Source organism: Lutra lutra, chromosome 7, assembly GCF_902655055.1.
Source record: "Lutra lutra chromosome 7, mLutLut1.2, whole genome shotgun sequence".
Taxonomy (NCBI): Eukaryota; Metazoa; Chordata; class Mammalia; order Carnivora; family Mustelidae; genus Lutra; species Lutra lutra.
In genome coordinates, this window is record NC_062284.1 from 135,308,010 (window position 1) to 135,327,774 (window position 19,765).

A 19,765-nucleotide genomic window follows, 5' to 3' on the forward strand; every position below is an offset into this window, starting at 1 on the left:
AGCCTACTTCTCCCTCTGCCTGCCGTTCCCCCACTTGTGCTTTCTGACAAATAAATAACTAAAATCATAAAAAAAAAAAAAGACAACTGTTCAAAACTACTAAATATCATTGTGCAATATCTAAATGTCCCACAGGTAAAACTGGTAGAAAAGATAGGATTATTATTTATTAATGACTTTTAAAAATTAATTAAAATTTGCTTTCTTCAACCACTGAAATACAAAGACCTCAATTTGATATTTAAAACTAAAAACACTCTCTGCTCGGCAGGGAGCCTATTTCCCTCTCTCTCCGCCTGCCTCTCTGCCTACTTGTGATCTTTCGCTCTCTGTCAAATAAATAAAATCTTAAAAAAAAAAGTACTTAAAACTAAAAACACATTGTGACATCAATGAACCTAAGTTTGGGTGTTTTCCAATAATACAAACTTACCAAGTAATGTCAAACCTGGCACTATTTGCCTGACAGAATTCCGTGGTCTCTCAAGGGAAAACACTGAAACGGCAAAAGTGAAGTCAGCAAGCTGCTGCTGTGTAACAAACGTTCTAACATTAACAGCTTCGGCATTAACACTCTTCCAAAAATCCTCACTGCCTTCCAGGGGTGGAGCCTCCCAAGGAATTCCAGGCTAACATTTAACCAGACGCAGCGCCAAAACTGAATGACACCACAAAATGCAGACTTCCTCTAAAACAACTTTTACACTCTCTACTTGGAAGAGAGGACAACGGGCAAAGCCCTCATCATTTATTCTGTTTACACCACAATGGCTTCAGGACAAGAAACTGGGGCGGGGGTGGGGGGATGCTCATTACCCGCCAATCGTCTGGAGCGCATCACTTCTCATGGAGAATGGCTCGGTGAGGGACACTTGAAAGTGGCCCACTGGAAGCCGAGAGGGCTGTGGCATGCCACGTTATTTTGGGCCTCTGAGAAAGAGGCCCACAAACAAATGCTCAGAAACTATCACAACACCACAAAGGACAAATACTTTTAGATCCAGGGAGAGGTCTGTTGCTTGAGTTTTTGTGGTGTGATGATTTGCAAACCACACAGTCGCCCAAGTTATTGTAAACCGAAGCCTGAAGCAGGAACATCAGAGTGCGAGTCAGTGCAGAACTCCACAGATTTGCAATGCTGCGTTGCTCAGTTGTGGGAAGCTGTCACAGGGCAGGGAGGGGAGAGGAGAGATGAGGCACATCGGAGAGGAGGTAGCAGGGGACAGATATGCCGTATTGAAAGAAAGAAAGAGAGCGAGAGAGAGAGAGAGAGAGAGCCAGCCCAGGAGAGACTCTGACATTCAGTTATCCCTGGAGAATTACCACACGCAGCCTCCGGTTGCTTGACTCTTCTCTCCTATCTTTCCATCAGGGAGCAGAATGTATTTCTTTTAAAAGCACGCTATTCTCCTCTTTCTATAAAGCAGCTTATTTCACAAAACACCTTCACTTAAAAAAGAAAAACAAGAACTATGCCATACTCATGAAAATCTCTCCCTCAAAACGGATGGTAACAAAAGGTAGCCAGTATGGGCCCCGGTCCAGCTTGTCTCTGAAGAGGCTATCTCCTTACCCTGTGACGACGTGATGACAACCTGTGGAACTACACACGGACAGCAGTTTAGAGGATACGAGGTTTAACACGTACCATATAGAGGTGCTTCAGGGTTTCTGGTGCCACCACCATCCATCTTTATTCAGAACTGTCCGTGTTTTAATGGCGTGCTCTGTGTTCTGTGAGAACACATTATTAGCCAATGTTAATAACAGCTACTTCTAGATGGCACAATTCTACATGGCTCTCATTTTGGTTTTCATCTTTATGGTTATCTGTTTTTACATTTTCATAAGGACATATTATTTTTATTAAAGTTATTTTTTAAATATGCTGGGAGACAGTATTAAATGAGATTTTCTTCATGCTTTGAATAAATACAACTGAATGGATGTTATTCCAAATGATCATCAAAATACAAGTCAAGGATCAAATTAGAGCAACGATTAATGCTGGGCCTTGGCCTAAATCTTTACAAGCAGTAAGTTCTATACCCTTGCAGAGCATCGAGATCCACTGACCTCCATCTTTAAATGAAGCCTTTATGTAGTACAGGGAGTACATTATCAAATTTTAGGGATGGGGTCAAATATCCAGACAGAAATAGAGACAGCTGGTCTATCTTCACACACAGTTTAGCAGAGTTCTCCGGATTACAGAGGGGCACTTAACCCTACAGACCAGACTAATTCTATTTAATTAGTCTGAGAATTTAAAAAAAAAAAAATGAGATGGGAAGTGTTGGTGAGGAATTAGCATTCACTCAGAACACTGAGATTTCCTTGGCACAAAGTTAGAAGGCATTTGCTCCTGAGGGGATAGGACAGAATCAAACATAAAACTCCTTTAGGTATTTTTACATTCACTAAGAACTTTAGAATTCTTGACTAAGGTTTTACAATTCACTGTACCCATCAAACAAGAAGTACTGACTGGCATGGAAGAAGTAATTTACAGAAAGTAACCTGGAAACCATCAAGTGATGTTAAATTCCCACTAGAGATACAGCTTTCACACACCTCTGTTTATGTATTAGCTAATGACCCAATTGTTTACACAATATGCAAACTCAGGGGAAAAAGGCTGGGTGATTTGTATTTGGTACCGAGGCATGGTCTCGTGGTTCCTAATTGCAGAAAGAAATTAAGCGGAAGGTTAATTGCGAACTAAGCAAGTACTTTGTGACAAACAGGATCCCAGTTCTCCATGAACACACCCTAAACTGCAAATAGGAAGGTCTCTGTTTGTTTTTAGGGAAAAAAGTTTAGCTAACCACATTAATACAGAATTTTGCCAAGGGTATTCATAAAATACTTCACCTCTTTCTTAGAAACTCACTCTAACATCTACCAACTTAAATCAGTATATGCTAATAATAATTTTATAATTTGAACTCCTGATCTCCAACAACTCCAAAGTGAATGTGGCCATGTCTAACAGGGAGCCAATGCCCTAGATGAAGAGAAACAACCTAACTCACATGTTTATGCACAGATACCCACAGACACAAAACAGTGGATAGATCCACAAGATACGCAATTACACGGTGAACGGTGGCTTTCTTCTGCTCCCTGTCAAAAGATGCATTCCTAGGAGATGCTCATTCACATATATTCTAAAATGAAAATAAAGATTTATCCATGCACCAAAAGGTCAACTCACACTACAAGTTGAAAATCTGGTCTTTTTGCTATGGATTAGTCTGCTTCTCTTTTTCTCTTTAGAGCAGACACAGTAAGATAGTAAGCCCTGGGCAAGACCCCTAATGCACCATCAGAAAAAACCCAGAGGGGAAAAAAAAATTAAAAGGCTGACTTTCTATATATAGTCTTATCTTTAACCTAAATGATTTATAAATGTCTGCCACTTCAGAATGAATATGAATATTTTCAAGATTTTGCTACAAAGTAAGTTGAAACAAAGTACACTTTTTATTTAGTGAAGATAGAAACTTTCACCAACTTCATTGCCAGGTACCTAACAGGTCTCAACAGGTCTGTTGACCCTTTATTTTGAGAAAGGGAAGAAAAGGGTAACAAAATTCTATCCTAAATATGAGAGATATTGATGAGTGGGGCAAGTTAGAAGGAAGCAAAATAAACACAATAGAACCTTCTAGGATTTCCCCGTAACCCCGGTTGTGGTGTGGAGGTTAAGCTGAGGCTCCAGAGAACAAGAGCGTCCCTGGATTCCCTTTCCTGAAAGACGGACAAGCAACAGTTCACCAAAGGGAGGGATATAGAGCTTAGAGGAATATTCTAAAGCAAACCCACAAAATCAAAACCGTTTAACAAATGTCGAATATTCAACTGCTTTCCATTCTATGTAGAAAAGAAATCCAGTTCCCCAAATGTGTAAGTATCCTCTTGAGTATTTTCACAAAGAACAAGTCTCCCTTTCTCAGTCCCTCAATCCAAATAAAGAATAGAAAACATTTAGTAGCATTCCAGATAATTTGTGCCAATTTAGATGATTCATGTATTGCTTTCCCAGACTAAATGGTCTATGGCCAGTGCTTTCAAGTCAACAAGGGTGCGGAGAGCAAGACCTAATTACAGGTCTGAGTCACTGTCTAGAAGTTCTCTCAGCCCTATGGACCATCCCCCACAAAGGCACCATTTCATTTTGAGGTATAAAATCAAGCCAAGCCTACCAATCCCTTTATATAAAAAAATAAATAAGAAGATACCATTCCACACACACACACACACACACACACACACACACACACAAAACAAACACATCAGTTCACAATACCGATTTCTCAAAAAAAAAAAAAAATTTTCAGTAGGCTTCGTCCATTAAAAAGCAACTATAACATTAAATTTTTTAAATGAGAAAATGCATATAAAATATACTATGGGATTAAAATGTAAATATCTTGCATTTCTTATATTTGGCCTGATGTATAACATGGCATGTGCTATCTTGAATTCTGGTCATCTTTCAATGGGAGAGTAGCTTTTTTCACAAGGGCCTCATTGGGCAGTTCCACTGATGGCTATAATCATCTCACACTGGCAACATTTTAATTTAAAATCCTGGGTCCACATTGAAGGAAAAAAAGCTAAGATAGTTACATTTAAATAAAATTAAAAGGAGGACCCATTCTTTTAACAACAGAAAAATGCATGTACACAGCACAAAACCCCCATTTGATTCCAACAAAAGATGTTATTGTTTTCCTTCCTGTAACATGTACACAGTATATATGAACCAAGGAGAAAATGTCTTTTGAGCTTACTTGTTTCCCCCATACATCAAACATTTAAACAAAAATAACATCCTAGGAAAAAAGAAGGAAGTTCTCTTCTAATGATTGTCATAAATCTTTCTCTGACACTCTATCAGCAATTATGTCCCCAAGTGAAGGAATTAATGATCCCTGAATGGAAATGACTGTTTAGTTCTGTGCAGGCCACATTCCAAACAAGAACAAGGGGTAACATGAATCCTCCAAGAGCAACAGAAGGAGTTACTTGATCCCAGAAGTTAAATGACTTGAGTTCTATTTCCAACAAGAACCATACAAAATGATCTCCAGCTCAGACACAAAAGGAAATAATGACACAGTGCCAGTGACTGAGGTCCTGTGTTTCAAAGCACCATGCTTCCCAACCTGTTCACAGGAGTGGATGCCTCTTCTGGAACTGCTGCCACCAATACAAGGAACAAACTGACGTTTCAGAATGCATGAGAGTAAATTCTGTAAGTGTGATGTCGGGAAAATGCAGATTTACCTAAGTCTGCCAAAAGCAAGCCTTCTGAGCACAGGCTACTTAAACACAAGTCGAGCCTGCATGGGAGTACAGAAGCAGGTGAGGAAAGGGAACTCACTAGCAGACCAGACACCGATTCAGAGAATAAGATAAAACGCTGTCCACATGTTGATTAAACTCAACAATTTATAGTCTAACACATTTAGTATAGATCACTGGGATGTCTACAGTCTCAGAACAAATTTATGGCCTCTTTCCATGATCCTGAATTTATTCTCAACTCCTCTGTGATTTTAAAGAACAAATGTACATAGTATCTACATTTACCTGAAGTTAAAGAGCATACAGAAAAATCGTACCGCACAAATGTGGTAAAAGCACAGGCAAATGCATGGGGAAAAATACGGAGTAAGAGCAGGATAATGAACGGTTCCTCGGAGCCAGAGAAGGGCGCTGCTGTTAGGGGCATTACCCTAGATTTTTAACTGTTCCATAGAAGTGGTAATCATTCAATTTCGCTAGTGTATTACAGGGAGAGTACATATGGGTATGTGTATTATTCCTTATACCACTGTTTTTAAATCTGAAAACACAAAGAACAGGTCCATACTGTCAAATATACACCTGGACGGGGGCTGGTTTTCAGGCAGGAAAAGGCCAAGACCCTTTGCAGAGTTCACAGGCCAAGTGGGTTGTTTAAAAGGCAGAACCTTCTGGAGAGAAAGAGAGAGAGTGAAAGCAATCTATTTTACTCTCCTGTCTCTGAATCCTCAATCACTCCATCAGTTAACTGTTCAGAGTGGAGAGGGCGCCAGTCAACACCAGCAGCACATCCTGCCAGCTTAATTTAACGGAATTATTTTGCCTTGCTTTGCAATTACTCCCACATTCCCCAGGGAGAGACTAATGGATTACTAAAAATAAAATGGAGATTAAGTGAATCACTTCGGATGTTTTGGCTCCCAGTGTAAACTGGCTTCAACAAAAAGGAAATGCATTGGCTCAAAAGCTGGGCCTTCGGGAGGCCTCAGGGCTGGCTTCTCTGTCCTCCGCCCTGGGTGGCTTCTTGCTCAGGCTGCAGCCACAGCCGATCTCCTGCCAGCATGGAACAGCACCCAGAGGAAGAGAAAGGGGGGCGGACTCTTCCTGCAGGCTCGTTTCAGGTATGAGACGGCCTCGGCCAGGAGCTCCTGGCGAACATGCCTTCCAGTCTCACTGGCTGGGATAGGATCACGCAACCTTCTTGAAACCATACTTCTGTCCAGGTAACGCCCAACACTGGGCATTTGTCCATGAGGACTCAAGCATGGACAAAGCAGGGATGGGCTTGCCCCTAACCAGGGCGGACCCTGGAGCTCCCACAGGGGAGATGGATGGGCTGCGGGATACGGATCCAACCCTAATGTCTGCTCTGCTAGTACTGACCGGAAACAGGATGAACACGACTGTTTATCTGAAGATGAAATTAATCACGGCCGTGATGAATTTCGGTATAAAGCTACCAACTCAAGAAGTAGATGACCAAATGAAATGATCCCTCTGAGAAAAGCAGAGTGTTAAAAACTTTTGTTTCTGTACTTCCTCTGCTCCAATGAAAAACCTGAATACATCATGTCAACACATTTTAAAGCACGGAGGTCATAGGAAGTAGGGGATAGTACTTACCATATTCTTGTACCATGGCTGCAGAAATTTAGACAATAGCATCCATATTAATAGTGAACAACCTGAAAAGAAAAGAAAAATATACGGTAGTTTTAAAAGCAGTTTAAAAAACAGAAAAAAAAATAGCTAAGTGCACAAGAAATCTCATTAAAAGAAAAGAGTTGCAAAAAAAAAAAAAAGTTTTATCTTTTTTCTGAAAGAGGCAAACCAACCTAGGCAGCTGCATTTAAATTAGAAGTTAGAGAAAACAGGGGTGCCTGGGTGGCTCAGTGGGTTGAGTGTCTGATTTGGGTTTGGGTCACATCTCAGGGTCCTGGGATCAGGATCCTGTGCTGCATCGGGCTCTGGGCTTGGCGGGGAGTTTGAGTGTCCTTCTGCCCCTCTCCCCACCCTCTCCCTCTCTCAAATAAATAAATAAAATCTTTAAAAAAAAAAAAGAAGAAGAAAACATCTAGTGTTAGAGTATCTCTAAATACCTTCAAATCATCTATATCTACTGTCAAACAAATTAAATATATTTTAATCAACTAACATTGCCCTGGACTGCTGCTTGTAAAACTGAAACAAAAACACAATTATTAAATGGACCTCAAAAACCATGCAGTCCATCCCCTAGAAAACCTACCTACCCTCTTCAAATCACTACGAACTGAAGTCAGATAAGTCAGCTTCAATTTCTACATTTCTAAACTCAGGGATATGAGGGAATAGGTCTCAGAATACATACATATATTGGATCAAATTTCTGACAGCATGTTTATTAAAACTTTGAATAGTCAGAATACCATGGAACACTAAAGAAACACACCCACAGAACTAGGAACCCCAAGACCCTGGAAAGGTTTTGAGCATTTGAAAGTGAAAGGTGAGAACTTTGTCCCTATTCAGACTTCAGGACAAATAACAATATAGCAAATCACACTGTTAATTAAGAAGGACTTAAAAACATAAAAATCGTTCTCTGCTATGATATTTCCGGGGGATGGCGTGCCCTGACAAGGCAGGGAGTAGGTATTGTCCACGTATCTACAAATACTGCGTGTCTAACTTCACCTTCCTCAGTGTTTGTAAAGTTCACCAATGTTGTGGGCATTCATTAGCTTGTAAGGAAGAAAAGAACTTTTGCTCTACCTTTTCAGGTTCAGTTTCTAGGGGACTGCTAATTAAACTGACAAAGACAAATTAACAGAAGGAAAGGTATATGTTTCTTTATTGATGTTAATATTTTTACACCCATGGGGATGTCACAGAAAACTAGTAAAAAACAAGAGAAGCAGTTTGACGCAGAGGCTTAAATACCATCTTAATAAGGGGCAATAAATTGTGCAGAAATGACTAAGACAGGAAAAGGAGATCGGAGTGCCTATGGATGATAAACTGTGGAAAGATGACCAGGACTAAGTGGCAGATAGGACCATTTAGTAAGATTATGTGGACCCAAGTTTCTCCAATGAGAAGAATGGTTCTTCTCTTCCTGGTATAGAGATGGGATGCGACCTTACAAATGGAAATTTATGCCCCAATTTTCGGGCAGGAAGGAAGGGAGGAAAGAGAACTCTCCCTGCATCTGCCATTTCTCAGTTTCCTTCACTCAAAATAATCCTTGTGCCAAGTGGCATATTTTGGGGTGGCTTATTCTGATCATCTTCAGGTTCACAGAAATAAAAACACCATTAAAAGAATAATGCTGCAAGTCTCAGAATGGAAGAAGATATTTGCAGTACATACATCCATCAAAGGACTCACTCAGAATATATGAAGAACTCTGATAAAACAATAAAAAGACCACTCAAACAAGATACCCCAATGGTCAATAAGCATATGACAAGGTACTCACCCTCATTCATTACCATTTACTATAAAATAAAGCTACAATGAAATAAAATTACATACTGATTAAGATGGCTAAAACTGAAAATCTGACAATACCAGGTCTTAGGAGAAACAACAATTTGGCTCTCATACACCGCTGGTGGGGGTGTGAACTAGAAAACAGTTGAGCAGAACGAAATAAAATAGAACATAAACTTACAATGTAGCCCAGCAATTCCACTCCCAGCAGGATACCTACCAGGAATGCACATTCATAGCCCCAAAGACACACACAGAAATAGTCAAGCATTAATCTCAATAGCCAAAACTCAGTGACAAACAAATTGTCGAGTATTCATACAATGAAATATTATACAGCAAGGGTCAGTAAGCTTTTTCTGCAAAGGCCAAACAGTAAATATTTTTGGTTTTTCAGACCATATAGCCACTGAGCCCTATTGCAACTACGCAATTCTGCATTTGGGGTACATTTACATAGATGAATATGTAATTGAATGGGTTTGGCTGTGTGCCAGTAAGACTTAATTTACCCAAAAAAGCAGCCAGCCCACACGCTGTAATTTGTCTGCTATATGGTAATAAATATAAATGAATCATAATTAATACAACAACACAGATGAATCTCACAGACATAATGTTAAGACAAAGAAGCCAGACACAGAGAGAATACACTGTATGATTCATTTTAGGAAGTTCAAAAATAGGTAAACCTATGTAAGTCAGGATAATAGTTACCTTTGAGGTGGGAAGAGGGGTAAGAAGATACCAGAAAGGGGTGGAACAGGAAATTTTGGTGCGTTAGTAATACTGCACTCCTTGATTTGAGTGGTGGTTTCATGATCATGCTCAATTTGGGAAGATTCATCAAAGGGCTCACTTACAATCTACTTATCTTCATATGTGTTACACTTAAATAAAAAAGTAAAATATTTTAGTTTTTTGTTTTTGTTTTATAAATAAAGAATACAGGTCAGTAGTACAAGTGGATGCTTTCTCAAAGTCCAGGCTCCCTGGACATCAACTGCTCTGAGCAGCAGCAAACCTTGAACCTCCACAAGGCAGGATCCTGAAGCCCTCCCTTATCTAGCATGATGTCTGCCCGGCAACCAAACCTTTGCTCTGAGTTCCAGGTGGGGGGCTGTGGAGAAAGAGCTGTGATGAGACAAAACACAGAGAAGTGGCGGGAAGGGAATCCAATCCAGAGGGAGGAAGGAAGGTAACAGATGGTGGATGAGGAAACTGGTGGAAATAAGCCCCACATGTTGACATTATCTGCTGGATAATCTATACACAGAATAAAAATCACACGAGCAGCTTAGAAACACAGTTTGGAAGGTCAGTGAATGTGCCCTTTGGACAAAAATAATGACATTTTAAAAGCTAACTAGGGTTCTTAAAACACTGTTGAACAGATTTGTTTCCAGTACAATTTCTTCCAGCTTTTCAAGTTGAGGAAGCAAACCTGACAGACAAAATAGTCTTGACTTTCTACATTTGCATATTTCAGTTTCTATACCTTGACCTCGTCTTAAACATCCATACCATGTCTAAAATTTAATTAGATATGTAACATTCCAGGGATCAGAGGAAGACATTAAACTACCAGGGTTATGCCCAAATATACTGGGAGAGGCAGAGAATACAACAATGCCATGAACAACAAGATCAAAGGTATAATCTAAGGATTCACATTCTCTACAGCTGCTTATACCATGAATGAAATAAAGAGCAAAGGAATTAAAAAAAAATGAAAAAAGTGAAATCCACTCACTATACTGCATTTACTGCATAACTGAGATGTGTAAGAAACTGACCTGGATGCTGAAAACACAAAGATAAAGTTCCTGTCTTTAAGGAGCTCACAGTTATAAAGAAGCTGACAAGCCTAGGCATCGATAATTTAAGTTAAATGTCTTAACAGTATACAATATTCACAAGCGCTATGGAGCTAGATTAACGAGAGAGAATTATTATGGAGAAGGAGTGGGGAGAAAGGGTAAGTAAAGGAAGTCTTCCTATACATAACAGGCAAGAGCTAAAATGGATTTTGAATGACTAAAGATGAGCAAGGTAAGAAGAGGAGAAGAGCATCATTGTAGGCAGAGAGAGAGAATGTACAGAGGCAGGAATGAACCAGTCCTATCTGAGGAGTAACAAGAAATCTGCAGCAGCCAGAACATGGTGGACAAGGACAAGCCAAGACTGAGATGGCAGAAGAACCTGTCAGTTATACTAAGTTGGAATTTTTTTTTTAAAGATTTTATTTTTTTATTTGTTGGAGAGAGAGGAGTGATGGCGAGCACAGGCAGACAGAGTGGCTGGCAGAGGCAGAGGGAGAAGCAGGCTCCCTGCCAAGCAAGGAGCCCGATGTGGGACTCGATCCCAGGACGCTGGGATCATGACCTGAGCTTAAGGCAGCTGCTTAACCAACTGAGCCACCCAGGCGTCCCCTAAGTTGGAATTTTATTCTACAGATATTACAAAGTCATTAGGCTAGGAAATGGGGGTTGGAAATGGAATACAAGGAATAGAGAAAAGATGGGTCTCCAAATATAACTTCTTGTCTAGTTTTGACATACATAAACATGGTAATTCTTCACAAACTAAAAAAAAGTAAATAACTAAAATCAACCAGTATGTGGGGCAATTCAAAATGAAAACACAATCAGTGATAAATGGACTGCATTATAAATGGACAACATAATACCACTCAAGAGAACACGGGGAGAACAAACCTAGCCTCTTTGGAGACCACTGTCTTGGCTATAAACTCTGAGGCTACAGACAAAACAAAGGAAGAAAAAAAGAAAGGCTGGAATGAATTCTGTGGTGTTGAACTCAAGTCAAAGATATCATGCTTTTGAATATATATATTCAATAGGTGATGATAGACACAGGCACACCTTGGAGAAACTGTGGGTTCAGTTCCAGACGACCACAAGAAAGCGAGTATTCCAATAAACTCACTGGTTTTGCTTGTTTCCCAGCAAAAAAAAAAATGTTATGTTTACAGTACAATAGTCTACTAAGTGGGCAATAGCATTATGTCTAAAAAACAATATACGTAAATTTAAAAGTACTTTATTGAAAAATGTTAACCATCATTTGAGTTTTCTGTGAGTCATAATCTTTTTGCTGATGAAGGTCTTGTCTTGATGTTGATGGCTGAGCAGGGTGGTGGCAGCTGAAGGTTAGGGTGGCTGTGGCAGTTTCGTAAAATAAGACCACAATGAGGTTTGCTGCATTGATGAACTCATCCTTTCATGAATAATTCCTCAGTAGCACATGAAGCTATTCAACAGCATCTCACCTGTGGCAGAACGTCTTCCAAAACTGGAGTCAATCTTCGCAGATCCTGCACTGCTTTATCAACAAAATTCACGTAATACTCTAAATGGTTTGCTGTCATTTCAAAAATCTGCCCAGCATCTTCATTGGAAGGAGATTCCTTCTCAAGAAACCACTTTCTTTGCTCATCCACAAGCAGCAGCTCCTCATCAGTTAGAGTTTCATCAGGAGCAGCAAGTCAGTCCCATCTTCAGGCTCCACTTCTCACTCCAGTTCTCTCGCTATTTCCGTCATATTTGCAATTATGTCCTTGACTCAAGTCTCGAACCCCTCAAAGTCATCCCTGATGGCTGGAAAGAACTTCTTCAAAAATCCTGCTAATTAATGTTGGTATTTTTACCTCTTCCCATGAATTATGAATGTTCTTAATGGCATCAGAATCGTGAACCCTTTTTAGAAGGTTTTCAATTTACTCTATCCAATGCATCAAAGGACTCACTATCTGAGCCCTTCTGAATACATTTCTTAAATAGTAAGACTTGAAAGTTCAAATGACTCCTTGATCCATGGGCTGCAAACGGATGTTGTGTTGGCAAGCATGAAGCCCTTCACCTTGTCCATCTCCATGGAGCTCTTGGGTGACCAGGTGTACTGTCTATGAGTAGTCATATTTTGAAAGGAAACTTTTTTTCTGAGCAGTTTTCAATAGTGGGCTTAAAATACTCTATAAACCATGTTGCAAACAGATGTGCTGTCATCTAGGCTTTCTTTTGTCTTTTTAAGATTTTATTTATTTATTTGAGAGAGAGAGAGACAGTGAGAGAGAGCACAAGCGAGGAGAAGGTTAGAGAGAGAAGCAGACTCCCCGTGGAACTGGGAGCCCGATGCGGGACTCGATCCTAGCACTCCAGGATCATGACCTGAGCCAAGCAGTCGTCCAACCAACTGAGCCACCCAGGCGTCCCTCATCTAGGCTTTCTTAACCCATTCAGAGAGCACAGGCAGAATAGAACTAGTATCATTCTAAAGGGCTCTAGGATTTTCAGAATGGTCAGTGAACCCTGGCTTCCACTGAAAGTCACCAGCTACCTTAGCCCCTAACAAGAGAGTCAACCTGCCCTTTGAGGCTTTGAAGCCAGGCGTTGACTTCTCCTCCCTAGCTATGAAAGCCCCGCATGGCATCTCCTTCCAATGGAAGGCTGTTTCATTCACACTGAAAGCCTCTTGCTTAGGGCCGCCACCTTCATGAATGATCTTCGCTGGACCTTCTGCAGAACCTGCTGCAGCTTCTCCGTCAGCACCTGCTGCTTCACCTGGCACTTCGTTGTTACGGCGACGGCTTCTCGAGACTTCTCTCCTGCAGCTTCCCCACCTGTCTCAACCTTCACAGCACTGAAGAGAGTTAGGGCCTCGCTCTGGATTATTTTGGCTCAAGGGAATGTGGCTGGTTTGATCTTCTCTGCAGACCACTAGAAGTTTCTCCATGTCAGCAGTAAGGCCGTTTCATTTCCTTATCATTCATGTGTCCCCTGGAGCAGCACTTTTAATTTCCTTCAAGAACGTTTCCTTTGCAGTCACAACTTGGCTTTTTGGCACAAGAGGCCTAGCTTTTGGCATATCTTGGCTTTCGACATGCCTTCCTCTCTAAACGTAATCATTTCCAACTTTTTATTTAAAGTGATAGACATGCCACTCTTCCTTTCACTGGAACACTTAGACGCCATTGCAAGGATATTAATTAATCTAATGTCAAAGTATTGTGTCTGCAGGAATAGGGAGGCCCAAGGAGAAGGAAAGTGATGGGTCTGGGCTGGTCAGTGGAGCAGTCAGAACACATACAGCATTTGTCAGTTAAGTTAACCATCTTATATGGGCATGATTTATGAGGCCCAAAACAACTACACCAGTTATAATTATCACCTATCACAGATCACCCTACAAATATAATAATAAAAAAAAAGCTTGAAATATTGTGAGAATTTCCAATATGTGACAGAGAGACATGAAATGAGCCAATGCAGTTGGAAAAATGGCGCCAAAGCCTTGCTCAAACAGGGCTGCCACAAACCTTCAATTTATAAAAAAACACAGGATCTGTGAACAGCAATAGAATAAAGCACAAGGAAACGAGGTATGCCTGAACTGTTATTCTTTCTTATAATACACTACTACCATTATCCATTTTGTAACCCAACCTGTCCCAGATCTGGCCAGTGGAAATCCCTTCAAGATGGCTTCTAGGTCATTTTCATATGACCCTATCATTCTCTAAGCATTTCCTTACTTTTTGAAAATAGATGTTTCAGTCTCATTTTGTACTTTCTTTCCCTGAAATGAGCCAAGGAGTTCTGAGTCCTTTAATTAGAAAGTGGTATTTAGAAATCAAAATCCAAGTGCGAGATGTGTTCATTGCCAGTGGAGACTACTCTGACACACACTCACAGTGACAGAGGTGGGGAATATACATATGTATGTGCTTATACATACACACATGAACACACATTTACATTCACAACCACAGGGCTTTTCAAGACACAAGACAAGGTGATTATATATAAAGTTTACATGAAAACTCAATGTTCTTCTGCACAAGAAGAAGATGGTAGGGAGGCACCTGCCCTACCAACTATCATTCCAACACAGTAGGAATTGTAGATTAATACAGAAAGGTGGAATTATTTAATAATGGTGCTTGCACATGTGTTTATTCATGTGGGGGGGGAGATTAAATTGAATCTCTATTCCACTCTTTATTGAAAAATCAATTCTAATTTAACTAAAGACTCGCATATAAAAGGCAGGATTAAAAAACTTTTTTTAGTAGACAATAAAAGAATATTTTATGGCTTCAGAATAGGTTAGCAACATAAAAAAGAAAAACCATAAAGAAAAATAAATTCATTCTACACTAAAATTTAAAAAAAATTTCTGTTCATTAAAAGTCACCATAAAAAAGGCAAAACCACAAACAAGAAAATGTATAACCAACAAAACAGTAAGTATCTGGAATATATCTTTTATGAATTTCTAAGAAAGATGATCCAAGAGAAAAATGGGCAGAAGTTATAAAAGAAAATATAGAAGGTCCTTATGTACATGAAACAATAGTTTCTTTAGTAATTAGGGAAACAAATAAAAAGCCCGTTTACACACCCATCAACTCGACTGCTTTTAACAAGTGAGACAACGTCAAGTGTGCGGCACAGATGTGGAACAGGGCAAACGTTCAGACTCTCAGGTGGGAGCTGCACTTTGGTACAGTCGCTTTGGAAAACAGTCAAGCGTGGGTATATCTCACTGGCCAACAATCCATTCCTGAGTTCATGGTCACCAGGAGAACTGTCACCCAGAGACAAACACAATTGTTCCTAACCTCAGAAAAGTGCAAACAATCCAAATTCCAATGGAACGGGAAAATAAAATGTGGTTTTGTTTGCAGCAGAATCAGTGAACTCTGATGCTAAATGCAAGAATATGGAAAAATTCAAGCAGACAATCTCCCTAAATACTTGTACAACAAGATTTTAAAATATAAAATTTTAATGAATTAGATTACAAGCTCACTATAGGCTGGTTCAAAACCACTTAATAGTCATTAGAAGCCTCCTACAGGGTTTAGGTTTTTTTTGTTTTTTTTTTTTTTTTTAGATTTTATTTATTTATTTAACAGAGAGAAAGATCACAAGGAGGCAGAGAGGCAAGGGAGAAGCAGGCTCACGCTGAGCAGAGAGCCCGATGGGGGGCTCAATCCCAGGACCCTGAGATCATGACCTGAGCTGAAGGCAGAGGCTTAACCCACTGAGCCACCCAGGCGCCCCATCCTTCTACGGTTTTATGCTCAGTATTGTGGATGTTTCCAAGACATAGACTATTAAGTCCTCCGAGAGATAATAATATAATTCTCTATAGCTTTGAACACAATATTGAGCCCATGGCAAACATTAAACAAAAGAAAAAATTGTACATCTCATTGTTACCTAAAGAAGAGGATACTTATTTCCCAAAGTAATTAAAACACTTGAGAAGGCATCATCCACACTGTGGTTTTTCAAAAAAAAATCTATACAATTAAAGAAAAGACCAAAAACACCGTTATTCTGTCAACTACCAGGGCGGAGGAGATCGCTTCTCTTAGACTCATACCCATTTGACTACTGATTCATTTAAAAATATGTATTATGACGGGGGCGCCTGGGTGGCTCAGTGGTTAAGCCGCTGCCTTCAGCTCAGGTCATGATCTCAGGGTCCTGGGATCGAGCCCCGCGTCGGGCTCTCTGCTCTACGGGGAGCCTGCTTCCTCCCCTCTCTCTGCCTGCCTCTCCGCCTGCTTGTGATCTCTCTCTCTCTGTCAAATAAATAAATAAAATCTTTAAAAAAAAAATATGTATTATGACAGTATAACTTTCTACAAAAATAAGTAACTTCAAGTCAACACTATGAGATTAGAAGCGAAACATCTGTATGAACACAGCTGCTCAGAGCTGTAGCATTAAACCTCTAATAGTGATCAACACTGATGTCACCCACCATTTGCTAAGCTGACCTGGCCAAGAGGTTCCCTAAGTTAACTGTACACTATAAGGTTAACGTGCTTTAACAATGTGGAAAAAATCATAGGCTACATATTTAAATTTGACATCAAAGACATAATGTATTTTTTTTTATCTCAAATGTCATGAATAGTGTTCAGAACTTGGGACTCTTACGGTCCATACTTTATATGGGTAGGAATATGCACAAAATCTTTTTTTTTAATTTTCAACAGTTTTATTTAAGGAAAATCTTACATAATACTTACAGTGTTTCAGATACATTATAGTATCAACTCTCTGAAGCCCCTATGAGCTTATACTCATTTTATAGATGAGGAAAGCGAGTCCTTCAGAGGTTAAAGAACTTGTCAAAGTTCTCTGTCTTGGTAAGAAGTGGGCCAGATTCTACCCTAGTAGGATGGCTGCAGGGTTTATACTTTCGTAACCACGATTCTATGAAACTTCTTGATCATAGTGACAATTATTCTCCCACATCCCTCCTAAGTCCTTTTTCAGGGTTCTGAAGGAAGGTCACTAATGGAACTTTAAAGCTCCTCTGAGGAATCCTAGCTTTCAAGCTACACAGGGGAAGGGAGGACCTAGTCCAGTAGAGAAAGGATGTTTGAGGCCAGTGGCCTGCCCTGTGGAGAGGGGTGCAGAAGGGGGAGTATATATCACTAATGAGGCAGTCAGTGCTTTCCTGGTGCCAATATGAAAGATGAAATTGAATCATAACTGTAGTTAGCACAGTAGTTCCCTATGACCCTGCAAATGCACAAAATCTTTAAAACGAATCGTTACGTCGCACAGAGACAGAGTGTGACAGTTCTACCTGATTCACCGCTAATTCATTTTGTTTGCCTCCTAATGGCGTTATTTTAAAAAGAGCAATTCCACAGCCCATAGAGGAGATTTCTATTTTAAGCAGAGGTAACAATCTTTCCTTATGTAAGAGGCAGTTACGCAGGGTAAGAGACGAAACAAAGCGCCGGGGTGCACACAAGCAGCAGGCCAGGGAAAGCATTCGCTTTCATCCTCAAGGGTATGCCCTAAGTATACCAGTCTACCAGGCACTGAATTTATTAAGCCATAATTTTGCTACATGAATTTGTCATTCTTTCCTTTAGAGAACACTGAATAATCAGAAGGCAATGTTTGCTTTCCCCTCTACAGTAACAACTGTGCATTTGGCCTGAATTCTAAACAACCAGGTTCTTTTGAAATTCAGCCAATATACAGATCTTTTCACTAAAAATAAGCATGAAGGAAACAGGCTCAAATCATAAATGTCATATTTATAGCTGCTCAAAATGGGAGAGAACAGCCTTCTCCGATAATTTGGATAAACATGCACAGACCTCACCATCACCATACATGCTCCACCACCACTAAACACAGAATTGCTAAGAACTTGAAGCATAAATATTCAGTTGGATATTTGATGACATCAGCACAGGTGGCCTCAACTCTACTGATAGAATGCTTAACCAATCATGCGGTGTCTTTCTGTACTGGTTAAGCCTACATCAGGTGTGAGTTTCATATATTAACTTGGCTAGATAGTGCTCAGTTAATCAAACACTAATTTAGGGGTTGCTGTGAAGGTATTTTGTAGATCGAATAATGGCTACAATCAGCTGACTTTATGAAAAGAGATTCCCCTTGATAATGTGAGAAGGCCTCATCTAATTAGCTGAAGGTGTTAATCCCAAAGACTGAAGTTTCCTAAAGAAGAAGGAATTCCAAAAACCATCAGCATTAACTTCTGCCCGAGTGTTCAGCCTTCTGGTCTGCCCTGCAGATTTCAGACCTGCAGCCCCACAAATCCATGAGCTACTTCTGTGTGTATACACAATGGATTACTAGCCATAAAAAAGAAGAAATCCTATCCTATGCGATCACATGGATAGACCTTGAAGGCATTATGCTAAGCGAAGGAAGTCAAAGAAAGACAAAGACAAATACTATATGATCTCGCTTATATGTGAGATCTAAAACAAAACAAAACAAAATTCACAGAAAAAGAAATCAGACTTGTAGTTATCAGAGGCAGAGGGTGGGAGGAGGGGGAATTCGAAGAAAGTGCTCAAAAGGCACAATCTTCCAGCCTTCCTTCCAGTTATAAGATACATCAAGTACTAGGGATGAAACATACAACATAACTACAGGTAACACCTCTGTATGATATACAGGGAGGTTGTTCAAAGAGTAAATCCTAAGAGTTCTCATCACGAGGAAAACATTTATTTTTCTTTTCTTCTTTCTCTTCTTTTTGCTGTTACCTACATGTGAAAATGGGCACTAGCTAACCTGTTATGGCAATCATTTTACAAGATATGTGAATAAATCACCATGCGCGCACCTTAAGCTTATAACAGTGATGTATGTCAATTATTTCTCAATCAAACTGGGGGGAAATATATTTATGTATATGTATAAGACACATATGTGTGTATTCCTACTGATTCTGTTTCTCTAGAGAGTCTTGACGGATACACTGGGCAAAATGAGAATCCTGCCACGAGTTTTAACAGTTGTGGTCATACAAAGAAAGAAATACCTTCATTTAACTCAGTTTACCTAGGAAAACAAGGGTATCACTGGCGTACTAGAAGAGCACTCCCTGCTGACTAAAACAGAAGCCGACTTACGAGAAGGGCACCCCAGAATCAGTATAACAAAATGCTGTGGCAAGAACAGGGGAACAGGAGTTCTAACTTGGGGTCTGGGGAGGAGGCAGGAGAGCAGAATATCCCATCTAAGTGTTCACAGCACCATTAAGGGGCAGATGCTAGTATTGTTCCCAATTCTCAGGAGGTCAGGGAAGCTAAAGATGTAATTCTACAAGGTGACATGGCCACTAAGTGGTACTGGATCCCAGTTATGAACCTAAACTTGAGGTCAAGCTACCAAGCTGTAAGTTTCCCTAACAGTACCTCCCAGGCAGAACAATGGGGAAAAAACTTCCAAGCCCAAGAACCTTATGAACAACGCCATAAACATATCACAAGTAAAGGCATACTACATTTGATGTCTGTCCACAGAAAGGGGGCTGAGGGGAAACAGCATAAGCAGAAACAGAAAGGTAAAACTGTATAAAAAGAGAAGATTCCTGGTTCAAAACTGCTAATAACTTACAAATTTATCTTTTGACCTATAAAATGTCTAATTTT

General features: G+C 40.0%; 1 protein-coding gene across 2 annotated transcripts in view; it reads right to left on the minus strand.

Annotated features, from left to right (window-relative positions):
* The window catches only part of LOC125104166 (uncharacterized), a 244,096-nt gene that overhangs the window by 41,810 nt on the left and 182,521 nt on the right, over nt 1–19,765 (minus strand). For both annotated transcript variants that reach the window (XM_047736595.1, XM_047736596.1), the window contains one exon: nt 6,940–7,001. In XM_047736595.1, coding sequence (XP_047592551.1) covers nt 6,940–7,001 — 62 coding nt within the window. The remainder of the gene's footprint in view (nt 1–6,939; nt 7,002–19,765) is intronic.